Source organism: Octodon degus, unplaced genomic scaffold, assembly GCF_000260255.1.
Source record: "Octodon degus isolate 3935 unplaced genomic scaffold, OctDeg1.0 scaffold00261, whole genome shotgun sequence".
In the NCBI taxonomy this organism is placed as follows: domain Eukaryota; kingdom Metazoa; phylum Chordata; class Mammalia; order Rodentia; family Octodontidae; genus Octodon; species Octodon degus.
The window spans coordinates 156,237-169,908 of NW_004524837.1; the positions used below are offsets into that span (position 1 = coordinate 156,237).

The window sequence follows — 13,672 nt, forward strand, 5'->3', positions numbered from 1 at the left end:
GGAAAGATTCTCACCCTGACTAACTATATATACTGATACCTGTGAACTAAGCAACTGCACTGCAGATGGTAATCTGTAATAGTAATTTCATGTTTAGAGTGCCTGTCATTCTCGTCTTCTGAATACGGGCTGCTTGTCATGACATGCCAGTTGCTGCTATTAAGTCTCTCAGGTAGATGGTTGTTTAAAAAGAAGCGGGTAGGGAATAAAGCAAAAGACAGGAAAAGGAATACTGTGGGTGGGACTGTCTTGCTTCAAGGTTGTATATGGTGAGATTTTTGGACTTATGTGTAAACAGAAGAAGTATATAATTGTTTATGCCTATTTTTAAAATATATTCTAATTTTTAAATTTTTTTATCGTATTCTGTAGGGATTTAAAGTTCAACATATCAATACTTCGTTGAAAATACCTGTTCCATGTTATGCCTAAGATGTTTGATATGCAGACATATAGTGAGGTTAAGCTTAACAGCCTAGGTTGTATGGTAATGACAATAAGCTTGTCTTCTGGATGGTTAACAACCTAAGTTTGCAGACCAAAATTAGATGAAAAGGAGTGCTGCAAGGAAAGCCAATGTTTTGGCCCTAGCCTTCCAAGGTCAATTAAGACTCAGGACATATGAGAACTTGTACTGTAGGGTCATGTTCCTCAGTAGTGTCCCAAATTTTCTGATCAAGGAGATTATGGGGCCAAAGAGGAAAGTGATCGATGATGTAGAGTGTGCCTAAGGAGAGTCACATGGAGAGAAAACATTCTCTCAGGCTTTCACAGAGAGCACATTGGCCAAGCAATGGCTGTGACTCATCCACATGGCTGACACTGACAAACAATCTGAGGTACAGGATCTCAGAATAAATCCTGAGGGCATTTGACTGACCTTCTCAGACCCAAAAGCTACAACTCTTGTTGCATACGTCCTGCTTTACTTTGGTCTTACCCACCCAGCAGAAAAGTATAAAAACAAAATATAAGAAGTAAAGCCATGCTGTTATGTTGAGCTGTAGGGGACTCAGGTCAACAATTTCTGACATTGCCAGTGAAGTGGAAGACCCAATACTATTATGGACTACTGAACTCTTTTGGATTATTTTGCTGAGTTAGCAAATGTGTAATATTCAAATAACGGAACTTAACAATAAAAGGGTATACAGATGAATGTCCATTTTTGTATCTGTGTATTCAAAGTGGTTAGGATAGATATATAGTTACATTCTCTTAATGAATAGAGTGATTTGTTCTAATGGTGTTTGTAGATAGGATATCATGTCCACATCTTGTACAGCAATTAACCACTGGGAGGAATGTATGCAATGTGTTAATTATTGAAACTGTCCTACCAATTTGATTTGAAAAAAAAAAAAAAAAAAAAAAAAAAAACAAGTTTCGGAATCCTAAGATTTTGAGTATATACACAACCATTTAAAACCAGATTATCAGGTTTCAAATTACCAGCATCAGGTAATTTAAGATTAATGGAATAGAACTTTGGAGGACCCTGTGTGTCCTTTGGGACTGGCAAGCTTTGACACTTAGTCCCAGGTGCAGGCATGCAGCTTGTGCTAGTACAGGTCCAACCTTTTACGAACTTAGGAAGATTGTAGGTAGCCCATGGAATCCTGGTGAATCTGGCCAACACCCACCACCTACACTGAAACTTTGTTGAGTATTAGCCAGTTACCTCTGCTAATAGTGAGATCCTTGGTGAGTCCTCCCCTGTTCCCCACTGTAGCAGAAACCTTACTGACACATGCCTCACCACTCTCCCACCACTGCTAAGTCAGGGTGATTAAAAGACGCTTCAAAAATGCCAAAATGCAGGAGCAAAAGGCAATCTCAATCCTTCAGCCCACCCAGAACAAATCCAAGAAACAAAGACACACAAGAACTTGGAAATCATATACCTGAAATTTCTGAAACGATAGCACGTAAAGAATTAAGTCCATCAGGCTATCAAAGAAATAAAATCAGAAATAATTACTGAAGTCAAAAAAGAAATGATTGCCATGCTGGCCCCCACCCCCAGGGTGCACAGAGACAGCAATTGAGACTGGGAGTGGTCGTGCACACCTGTAACCCCAGCACCTGGGAGGTTGTAAACAGCAGGATTACTACGAGTCCGATCTATGCAGTGAGACCCCGTACACCCTGAACACCCTGTCCTAAATACAAAAAGGAAAAGGAAAAGAAAAAGAAATGACAATCATTGAAAAAATTGCTCAGCACAGCTAAAGAAGACATAGATAAAAATTAGAGGTAAAAAATGATGGAGAAACAATGAATGAACAATACAGGAAAGAAATAGAATGCATGAAACATTCAAACAGATATACAGGAAATTAAGAACTCCATTGAAAGGAGGCAAAACTGTTCGAGATAGGGCCAGTGAGATAGCTCAGCAGACTAAAACGCCTGCTTAGGCAACCTTTGGCAAGAGCAGGGTCTATGGCTTGATCCCCAGCACCACATACTGTGCCAGCACCATCCCCAGCAGGTACTGAATTGGTCACAAACTGGAAAAAAAAAAAAAGAAAGAAAGAAACTGAAGATAAGACTTTCAGACCCCAAAGACAGTAGTGCAGCTACTGAACATGAAAGGTAAGGTCTCTTAAAACTCACTAGGAATCAGAAAATAACAATTCAGCAGCTGCAAGAGAACACAAAGAAAAATAATATAAGAATAATAGATGTCAATGAAACATCAGGAGACAGTACAAATGACATAAAAAGTCTATTTGCAGAAGTACCAGCAGAAAATTTTCCAAACATGAGAAAAGAAACTGACATACAAATAAGCGAGGCATATAGAACTCCACACAGCCAGAATCACAATAAATCTGTACCCAGACACACAATAATAAAGATCTCAGAAATTCAGCAAAAGAATAGAATATTGAAAGCTGCTAAAGAGAAGAAATCATCTATAATAGAAAGCCCATCAGAATCGTGGCAGATTTCTCAACACAAATCATCAAATCAAGAAAAGCTTGAAGTGAAGTATTTCAGGTCCTGAAAGAAAATAACTTCTGATCCAGATTGATGTACCCTACAAAACTATCTATCAAATTTAATGGTGAGATCAGATCCTTCTATGACTATGAACAACTTAAGAAATTCATGACTGTCCCTCCAACAAAGGCCTTCTATCTAGAACATATAAAGTTTTTTTTTTAAAAAAATCAGGCCCCCCAATTCAAAGGCCCAATTAAAAAATGGGCATCTGAGATGAATATATACTTCTCAGATGAAGAAATATAAATGACAAGCAAATGTATTAAAAAAAAGTTCAACATCATTGCTCATTCAAGAAATGAAAATGAGAACAACACTGAGATTCCATCTCACTCCAGAAAGAATGGCAAACATCAAGAAGTCAGCCAATAACAAATGCTAGAGGGGCTGTGGGGGAAAAGGAACCCTTCTCCATTGTTATGGGGAGAGCACACTGGTACAACCACTGTGGAAATTAGTGCGGAGATCCTCAAAAAACTAGAATTGGAGGTCCCATTCAAGCCAGCAATTCTCTTCCTGGGTATTTTTCCAGAATTGAAAACCTCATACCATAGCTATATATGTGGATCCATGTTTATAGCAGCACAAATTGTCACAGCTAAATCCTGGAAACAACCCAGATGTCCATCAACTGATGAATGGATAAAGAAGATGTAATTTTACACAATGGAATATTATTCAGCTATAAAATGGGATAAATTTGAGCCTTTTGTCAGTAAATGTATACAACTAGAGACCATATTCTTAAATGAAATAAATCAGACCTGCCTGTGCAAACATTGTATCATCTCCTTAGTGTGAGAATGAGAAAATGGAATCTGAAGGGTAAAATAGATACTGGGAAAAAGGAGTGAAGTTATTCAAAAGGAAAGAGCTACTGAGATAAGGAGAAGGACAGGAGAGGGAGTCGGGGAAAGAGATTTATCTAGGTATGTAAGCAGATGGTTTGGACAACTGTCCTGTGGATTTCTGCTGATCAACAGAAGGAAGCAGTTAAAACTCCATTTTTTTTTGTCTCCCTTTTTCAAATGTATGTCCTTTTTCACTTCTTAATTTCCTACATATTTGTTTGTTTTCTTTTTTATTCTTCCAATTTTGCATGCATATATCTGGTAATATGAATAAAGGGTTGGAAGAAACACTATGAATTACAACAAATACTGTGAAATTCATGTTGCTTTGTTAAATGAAATTCTGTATCACCTGTAATTTTTCTGTTTTAATACTATTTTGTAGTCTCTTTAAAAATAAAGACATTAAAAGAAAAAAGAAGATTAATGGAAGAAACTTGTTTTAATAATGAAAATAATTTCTTTTGTTTGAGAATAATTTTTAACTTGTCTATTTCCTACAACTTGATTTATAATTACTTAATATGGGCTATTCATATAAAAACAAAAAATAAAAAATGGAGTTTTCATATTCAAGATGATCATTAATATCTCATTACGATATGGACTAAAAAGATTTTTTCTTTCAATAATAACTATTCTATCACAATCACTATAAATACAGACATTTTAAGTAAGAAAGTTCTCTACTTTCCTGTTATGTCACTGCCCACACAAAAAGATCTCCTTAGTTAGAGGTTTCACACATGCCTTCCACCACTTGAGCCACCCACATATTCAGCTGTCCCAAGGAAACCGAGCTACTCACTTGCTTCTAAACATGATTTGTTCTTTCGAGTCTTTTCACTGTCTTCACCAACGTCCACTGCTGAGGAGGCATAAAGCCAAGAACATAAGCAGAAAATTTCAAAGTTAAAAAGAAAACAAGAAGATGTACTTAGGCTTGAGGTACTCAGAAGCCATGGAGAAAGGGTACAAGGCTGCTTCCCAGCTATGTGGAATCACCACAAAGTGATTTTATCAGAGGAAGTAATGCTCAGGCTAATCCTAAAAGATAAAAGTTGGCTGCAGGAGGGAGGTGTAGAATGGTTCAGATTTCCAGAAGTATAGAAAGAGCTCTGGCCCTCTAGCAGGCAGAGACTCTATTAGTATTTTGGATACTAATTATGCAAGTAGGAATCTATTCACAAGGCCATAGAGAACCACTAAGGACCTTTAAACAAGGGAGTCACTCTCTCAGGCATAGATTTGGATGAATTTGAGACATCAAAGGTGGAGAATTGTTGGCACATGAGGGGAAAAGGCAGGAGAAACAGGCACACAGTGATGGCCAGGATGGGGTGTGGGGTAGGACAAATAGATGGCAACACTCAGAAGGCTGCAGCAGAAGGCAAGGCCAGTTGAAAATTCACTACTGGTGCCCAGTGGGAGATGCTTTCTTCTGAATGTCCACCCTGACTGGCCTCAATCTCCAGGATAATATTCCCAACATCCAACTCAAAGAGTTAGCAAGAAGTTCAGCAAAAGACAAGAAAGCAGGTTTATCTTTTTATAGCTTCTTTTACACTTTCCCATAATTTAGTCAGGACTCAACCTTCCATACTTTCTTAACAAAAAACTGTCCACTGCATCCTCCTCACTGTGACCAAGAAAAGGCGAGAGCTATCTGTGCTCCCTCTCCTCTATTGCATGAACTAAGCAGGTACGTTAGGGGAGCACTGAATATGTATTTGTTCACACACTGCCATTCTGTAATACTGATTCTGTCAGTGGCATTTTATTGACTGTGCAAACTATCCAGCAGGTGACAGTGGCAGTCATAACAGAAGTTGGCACTTGAACTAGCAAAGCTGTGATTCAAAGCAACCAAGTTACAAATAGGTGTGCTAATGCCTGGTTAGGAAATACTTCTCACTATTACACAGTGTATTTTATTGTTGTTGAGACAGGGTCTCACTCTGTAGTCCAAGCTGGCCTTCAACTCATTATTTAGGACAAGCTGGCCTTGAACTCGTGGCAATGCTCTTTCCTCAGTCTCCCGTGTGCTGGGATTAGAGACATGTGCCACCACACCCAGATACATAGGGTACTGAATTACATATTTTTTATAGCTTTTTCTGGCAATACTGGAAACAGGGCCTTGCATATGGCAAGCAAAGTGCTCTACCACTGAGCTACATCTGCAGCCTAGTTTTATTTTATTTTGAGATAAACCTTCTCTAAACTGGCAAGGGTAGCCTCAAACTTGCAGTCATTCTGCCTCAGTCTCCCAAATGAACTGTCATTGAAAATTTGCACCATCATGCCTAGACAACTGCATGTCTTTTATCTGGCTGTGAAGATGGCTACTTTCAGATCCACAGCCACTCAGAGACATCAAAGATACAAAATATATGCAGAGATCAAGACAGCAATAGAAAAAGTCTTCCGTAGCTAAAGAAAGGTTATAAGAGTCACTGACGTTATTTAACAATATATTGCTCTGTCTCGTTTTAATGAATAATAGTTATACGCTTTACTCTTACCCAGGAATATCTCATTAACTGGTCAAGTCAGGAGGTGTCTTCTAATAAGACATAAAATTGGCAGGACTTGGTATTTTTTTGGAGGGAAGGGAGCTAATGGAGGAAAAACAGTGAGTTTAAGGTCACCAACCTTGAAGTTTGGGTGACAAGTTGCCACCCTAGGAGATAGAAATGAGATAAGTATCCAGGGAAAAATAATGAGTACAGCATTGGCCATAGTGGATGCAGAGTTCAGATGGCTGGACCCAGAAGTCTTGCTGAACATGAGGCTCATGCAACAGAGTCTGGGAGTCCTTTAGGTGTGAGTATGAACCCCAGAGGACAGCCAGGTCCACAGAAAGGTGAAGCTGCCTGGCACTGGTTACTTCAGACTGTGTGCTGCAAGAAAGTAGGGATTTGCGTTTGCTTTGCTCATCCCTCTCTTCCTACTAGAGTGTGAACAGGTATGGGTAAGCAGAAGTGCTTAAGAAACAGGTTTGTTCTGGAATAGAACTTCAGAGGAATCTGTGAACAAGCACTCTATGAAGTATGATCAGCATAGATGCAAAAGGGCTCAGGGAACTTCCTTTTGAAAAATGAAGGAGCTGTTTCCTAAATGCCCATGTGACTTAGGTTATTGATACCTTGGCACACTTTTCTCTGCTGTAGCTCCCCTGAAAGGCTTAGAATCAATTCTATTTACAAATCACCTTTAAACTTCTGGTGCAGCAAAGCCCAGAGCTTCTTCCCAGCTGCCTACCTTGTCCTGGTTTTGGTACTTCACCTTTCTCTACACAGGGCAGATGTGTCCTTATTGTCTTCTCACCAGTGACCATAACTCACTCTGTAGTATCTCGGGAAGCCAATGGCTTACCTGTCTGAATTGGATTTACTGCCAAAAGATCCTATTATTCTGTCCCAATCATTTTGGGACAATCATTCTGTCCCCTATGAGGAATGTCTCAGAAGTGATCTATAATCCTCAAACTTTTGCAGTGAACTTACAAAACTGCAGCAAACCATCCTGAACCTTCCTTATGTTTGATGGCAACTGGCACAGGTCTTCCACGGACCCTCTCCATGCCCACCTGTAAAAGCATCTGTTGTAGCAGTTATATTTTCATTTAGTTACTTTTCATCCAACCTGGAGACAATATATATTGCAATTCTGGCCTATTTTAAAATTAATTCTATTATATTTAAAATAGTTTTTCATTCTTTCTTTTTTTTCCCCATTTATGTATTCGGCACAGGGTCTCACTTTGCAGCATGGACTCATAGTGATCCTCCTGTTTTCAGCCTCCCCAGTGCTGGGATTACAGGCATGCGCCCACACAACCCAGCTCATTTGCCAGCTCAGCACACCCGGGGGGGGCAGGGCAGTATGGCAGGTAGGTATTTTTGCTTTTTAAAAAATTATTTTGTTAGTCATGTTTGCAATGCATGAAGTTTATATCCATCTTCATGTTACATTCATGTATGTAACACAGCTCACATCTTTGGTATTTGCCTTTCTCTCCTCTCCCATTTCCTTTCCTCTGTCTCTAGATTTCTGTCTTCATTTTCATTATTAATGTTATTATTACTAATTTTAACTTTTTAAAACTCATTTACAGATTACATTGCTAGAAATTTTTTCATAGTCAAATAAATGAATTCATTTAAAATACGGACAGTAACTAAGTTGAGTTCTAATTTTATATCTCAATGTCTAAAGTGTATATTTCTAGTTATACAAAAAACTATCTTCAAATGAGATCAAAATAGATGTAAACTTTCCTGAAGTTCTATAATGTTCATCTATTTCACAAAGCACTTTAGATATATGTACACACAAGCATCTGCTGTATTTCCAATGCATTCTTGTATCTATGCATGTGTGTACAAACACATCCAAACATACATCTCTTAGAAAAGAAATGACTATAAATGTGATTGTAAATGTATATTGCATCAATCAGTTATTCTTGTTTCGAAAATCTGTAACATCTGCACTGTTGTATGTTATCCTTTTCTGTCTTTTTGTCTTTCTTATTTTTGTTTTTACTCTTCAAAATAAAAGAAAATTTTAATTTTTAAAAAATTATTGCTTTAAGGAGAAGAATTAAAGCAATTCCATGAGCCAGTGCATTCTTCAAGCTACCAAGGGCTTGTGGTTTGAAAATGACTAAAATAATTCCATATCTAAAATATCTTTAACTGCTATCCACCAGACAATCAGAATAGCACCTGCACATCAGTAATTTGGTCATTTGCCTTCTTGAAACCTAAATAAGGAAGTTTTGTTGGGTTTTAAGAAGGTCTGAGCAGGCAGTACTACCAACTGCTTGCATAGTCAGCTCAAATAAGAAGGTACTGCAGAAGCTTTGGGAAAGTGGAGGGGAGGAAAACATACCCATGGTACTTGGTGTTGACAGGGAGGACTGCACAGCACAGCACCAAACAACTGTGCCATGTGATGAAAGGCTTTCTACTCTCCAGCCTGCCCACAGCCAGTCACTGCCAGAATGTCCCTGCACAACACTGACAGCTTAAGGGCTTTCTACCAGTATCACTGAGCCCTCAGGCACATCATCAAAAGAACTACAAAACTTTCTTTCTCCACTTTGAGGCAAGAAACAATTTAAAAATTCTCAGTGATGGAATTTAAGCATTAATAGCCACCTTGTTTGGTGAGTTTGAGAAAAAAGTTTTAAAGAAGAAGGAGCACTTACATCTTTGTATTGCACTGAGAACTGCCATTAGCTAGAACAATCACCACCAAAATCTTAAAAGCAACAAAATATTTTAAAAAATAAGATAAGAGGACTTCGATGCACTTGAAAGCTTTAAGCTTTTAAAATTACAATTTATCATGTTTTGGTTCAAGAATATGACAATGATATAATTAAAGTATGAGAAATAAACTTTGCCTTAGAGTGTCATATAACATTGATATAAAAAACAAATGTGATTGCAAAAAATGTATATATTCAACATTTTGTAAAGATTCTTTATCCTAAACTCCCTAACTACTAAATTATGACTACCAATATAACCAGCTACTGCTTTCAAAGCAAGCTGTAAAGATCTCCTTTTCTCACAAAGGGTAGCTACTGCCCACGAGCCCTCCATCCAAAAGTCTATGGCTTACCCAGGGCCAAATGGCTCACCTGCAGGATGGATACGGTCTGAGAGAAGTGATGCTGCTCCATGGTGGAAGTGGAGTAGAGTGCTGCCAGCGGGTGGTCAAATTTCTGTAGATAGGAGTTACTAAAGCCCCTGTGGTCCAGGTCATGACACAGGCAGGCAATTAGGAGCCCTTTGCGCTTGAAGAGAAACACAGATAAATTTAAAACAAAGGAAATATGAGGAAAGTTGCAGCTTACATTCCAATCACAGTAATTTCTACTACTGCTGTATCCAACATCCTTCAGAATCTTTGGAATTTCAGATTTCTCAGTATGTAAACTTTTATTATCAAATCATTCTTGAATTTTCCTGCTCAACTCTAGGAACAGAAGATGCAGCAGGTATTAAATGCTCCAAGTAATTATAAATAAAGCAAGTTTGCACAGAGAGGCAAGTCAGGTTCAGTGCTTCATTCAAAAATCTAGGTGAGAGCCAACTCATTCCACTTTGGTGGGCCTAATGGGAAGGAGCCATGCAGCAGTTAATGTGTAGAATTTTCACCTTGACTAACCCTGCTTGCTAATAGCTGCGATCTAAGCAACCACATTGAGGACAGCAATGTGTAATTTAAAAAACCCATGCTTGAGTACCTGACATTTTTTTTTTAAGACAGGGTCTACAGGGTCTCACTGTGTAGATCAGACTTGTAGTGATTCTCCTGTACAGCCTCCCAAGTGCTGGGATTACTGGCATGCACCACCATGCCCAGTCTCAATCACCATCTCAGTGCACCCTGAGGCTGGGGCCAGCACAGCAAGCCCAGGGATTGAACTCCTAGTCCCTGCATCTGCTTAAGCAGGCATTTTAATCTGCTGAGCTATTTGGCTGGCCCAATTACCTGACATCTTGGTCTTCTAAATATGATCCATTTCTAACATCATATCAATTATTACAATACTCTTGTTAAAACCAACTTTAGAAAAATTTTAAAAAAACAACATAAATTTAAGTTTTCTTGAAAGCAAGTGGTAATATCCAACCATATGTCCAATCTTACATAACTATATCTACTAATCTGAGCAACAGATTTGATGATAAAATAGATAATATATCAATCATTGTTAATCAGCTATTCTTGGTTTGAAAATCTGTAACATATGTACTGTTGTATATTGCCCTGTTTCTTTCTTTGTTTCTCATTTTTTGCTCTTGCTTTGCTTTTACTTTTCAGGGCCAGGGCTATAGCTCAGTGGCATTAAGCACCTGCCTGGCAAGCACAAGGTCCCGAGTTTGATCCCTGGTACTGCAAATAAAAATAAATAAATTTAAAAACCTTGCTTTTACTTTTCAAAATAAAAGAAAATTTTAAAAAAATCTAGGTGAGGTTAAAGTCAGTTGATGCTGTTGCCATTATAAACAAAGACTGTAAGAATAATCACATAGTATGTAAAAATGGCATAGAAAATAAGAGTGTTAAAGGGGAGTGAGGAGATAGGGTGAGAATTAAATAATGTGGTCAGGACAGAAGCCTCAGGAAGGTCAGCTGTGAGCTATAGTATGAGAGGGAAGCTAGAAGGTGTCAGGGAGGAACACAGTGACAGGGTACAGGACAGCAGGCTGAGAGAAGGCAAGAAGGTGACAGCTGTGCCCAGGGAAGGCTGAAGTGACAAAGGTCTCAGGAGTCTGAGCGACCAGGACATAGTCACAGCACCTTCATCAGAGGTGTCAGCATCTAACCCATATTTTTCTTTTTCTTTTTTTTTTTTTTAGACACTTTTTTTTTTGGAACCAGGGATTGAACTCAGGCCCTTGCACTTGCCAGGGAAGTGCTTATTCCACTGAGCCATCTCCCCAGTCCCCTAACCCATATTTTTCAAAGGCCACTCTGCCATCTCCATTAAGAACAGATTCTAGGACCATAAGAGAGACTGGTGAGAAGGGCTTTGTAGTAATTGAGGCAAAAATACAATGGATATCCTAAAATGTTTCTTTTCAGGCAGAGCCAACAAATTTTCTGACTTTCTGGCTCTGAAGAGAAATAAAGAGAGAGGCATGAAGCATGCTGCAAGATGTCCAGCTGTGAATATGGCAGGACTACCATTCAGGGACACGGGACAGCTGTGGTAGGCAAGCGTGAGGACAGAGGTCAGGAGTCTAGAGGGACTGATGATAGTGGAGATTTCAGTTGGTGACTGACTACTTCACTTAAGCTAAAGAAATGGAACAGTGACACTTAGGGTTACAGGATTTGAGAGCTACTAAGGCTGGAGTTTGAGGACAGAATTTCTTCAAGGTGAGCCCTTAAGCATTCCAACTCTAAAAAACATCAGAGGCATGGAAAGAATCAGCTAAAGAATCCTAAAACAAGGTAAGGCAGGAGCAGCCCATGTGCTCCCTGGAAAGCCAAGAAGTTCAGGAGTCCTGAGAAGGAGTGAAGACACTGAATAGAGCACCAGCTCTTAGATCTCACAAGGCACAGGCTGCCCGTGACCAGGTTGTTGAGCTCAGAAGCCTGAACAGAGTTGGTTGCAAAAACAAAGGAAGAAGAGATTTGAAGAAAGAGCCAGCACAACAAAGCTGCAAAGATGAGCTGAGAAATAAGAGACTGAGAGAATGGCCCAATGGGCTATGACCATGTGCTTGGGTTCAGATGGCAATGATACAGTAAGGACAGATGCAAGTGCAGCAGTGGAGGCAGAGGTGTACTCTCACAGAGGGAAGCGACGGATGTGATGAAGTGGAAGTGCCCATCCTGGCGAGAGGTGTGGAGATGCGCAGATGGGAGGTGTGCACCACACAGCCACAGGATGCCGTCATGGGAGCTGGCAGAAGTTCTCCCGTGTGTATTTTCAGGCACATGAGTCTGTCCTACCTTGTAACATAATTATTTTTAAACATCTTCCTTTAATCAGATCAAATAATAATTCCTAATAGCTCTATTTAAAATCCAATCTATTTCATAAAATATACTTTAAGTATTTATATTTGATATTTTGTGATCATTTTTAGCCAAAAAAGATGAGTTTGAGGGTTGGCAGGGTACCCCAGCGGACTAAGCCCCTGCTTAGGCAAGTGCAGGAACTGAGGTTTGACCCCCTGCACCTCATGCCGCACGGCCCTGCCACCAGGCTTGCTGAGCCAGCTACTGAGACCAGTTGTGGAGGCACATGCCTGTAATTCCAGCACTGGGAAGGCTGCAAACAGGAGGATCACTATGAGTAGGAGCTGCATAGTGAGACCTTGTATCAAATACATTAAAAAAAAATAGATTTGAGTTTATGGGAAAGGAAATCGCTGGTGAGACTTAAAAACTTAGTATGGGGCCAGGGATATAGCTCAGTGACTTAAGTGCCTTCCTGGCAAGCACAAGGTCCCATGTTTGATTCCCATTACTACAAAAAACCAAACAAATAAACAACAACAACAAGAAAAAATACTTTAGTATGTTATCAACAAATTCTCATTGATTTTTAAATGTTTCACTTTTTGGACAAAATTTCAATATTATTGTATTTGAAAACATAATTTATACATTTCATAAGCTTATTAGTTTTCCCATAGCAAAGAGACAGCCCCTCCCTTCACACAGCCAAATGCTGCCTAACATACCATCTCGGTTCAACAAAGTGGGAGAAGGATATGGGGGGTGCTGGTTGACATCATGCACCAGTGTGGTCACAGGGACATCCTGAGGTTTACCCTGAGGTTTGGGTGATCTAGACATGGGCTCAATACCATTTGGGGCCCCGGGTTTCCCTATCACTCAGCGTCTGGCTGGGCTTTCAAGTGGGGAGATTTGGCTACGGAGGCTCCATGGATGAGGAAGTCCCCAGATCTCATACGTCTGAGATTTGCAAAGTTATGGGTATAACCAGCTATGGTTATATAAAGCCAGGTAAATAGTTCACCACCACCAACCTGTTTCCTTATGCTAAAGGAAACCAAAAAATGCACTTATATCTTAATTATATTTAATACTCTGGCTTCTCAAATCAGCAGGATTCATCTTCACTATATAGAGCATAGAAACAACAAGAGAAGGGGCCGGGGAGATGGTTTAGTAGAATAAGTGCTTCCCTGGCAAGCGCAAGAGCCTGAGTTCAATCCCAGGTTTTGCAAAAAAAAAGAAAGAAAGAAAGAAAGAAAGAAAGAAAGAAAGAAAGAAAGAAAGAAAGAAAGAAAGAAAGAAAGAAA

At 39.4% G+C, this 13,672-nt stretch overlaps 1 protein-coding gene across 2 annotated transcripts in view; it reads right to left on the bottom strand.

Moving 5' to 3' along the window:
- The window catches only part of Pde10a (phosphodiesterase 10A), a 340,101-nt gene that overhangs the window by 44,831 nt on the left and 281,598 nt on the right, over positions 1-13,672 (bottom strand). For both annotated transcript variants that reach the window (XM_012512701.2, XM_023706496.1), the window contains exon 17: positions 9,520-9,675. In XM_012512701.2, coding sequence (XP_012368155.1) covers positions 9,520-9,675 — 156 coding nt within the window. The remainder of the gene's footprint in view (positions 1-9,519; positions 9,676-13,672) is intronic.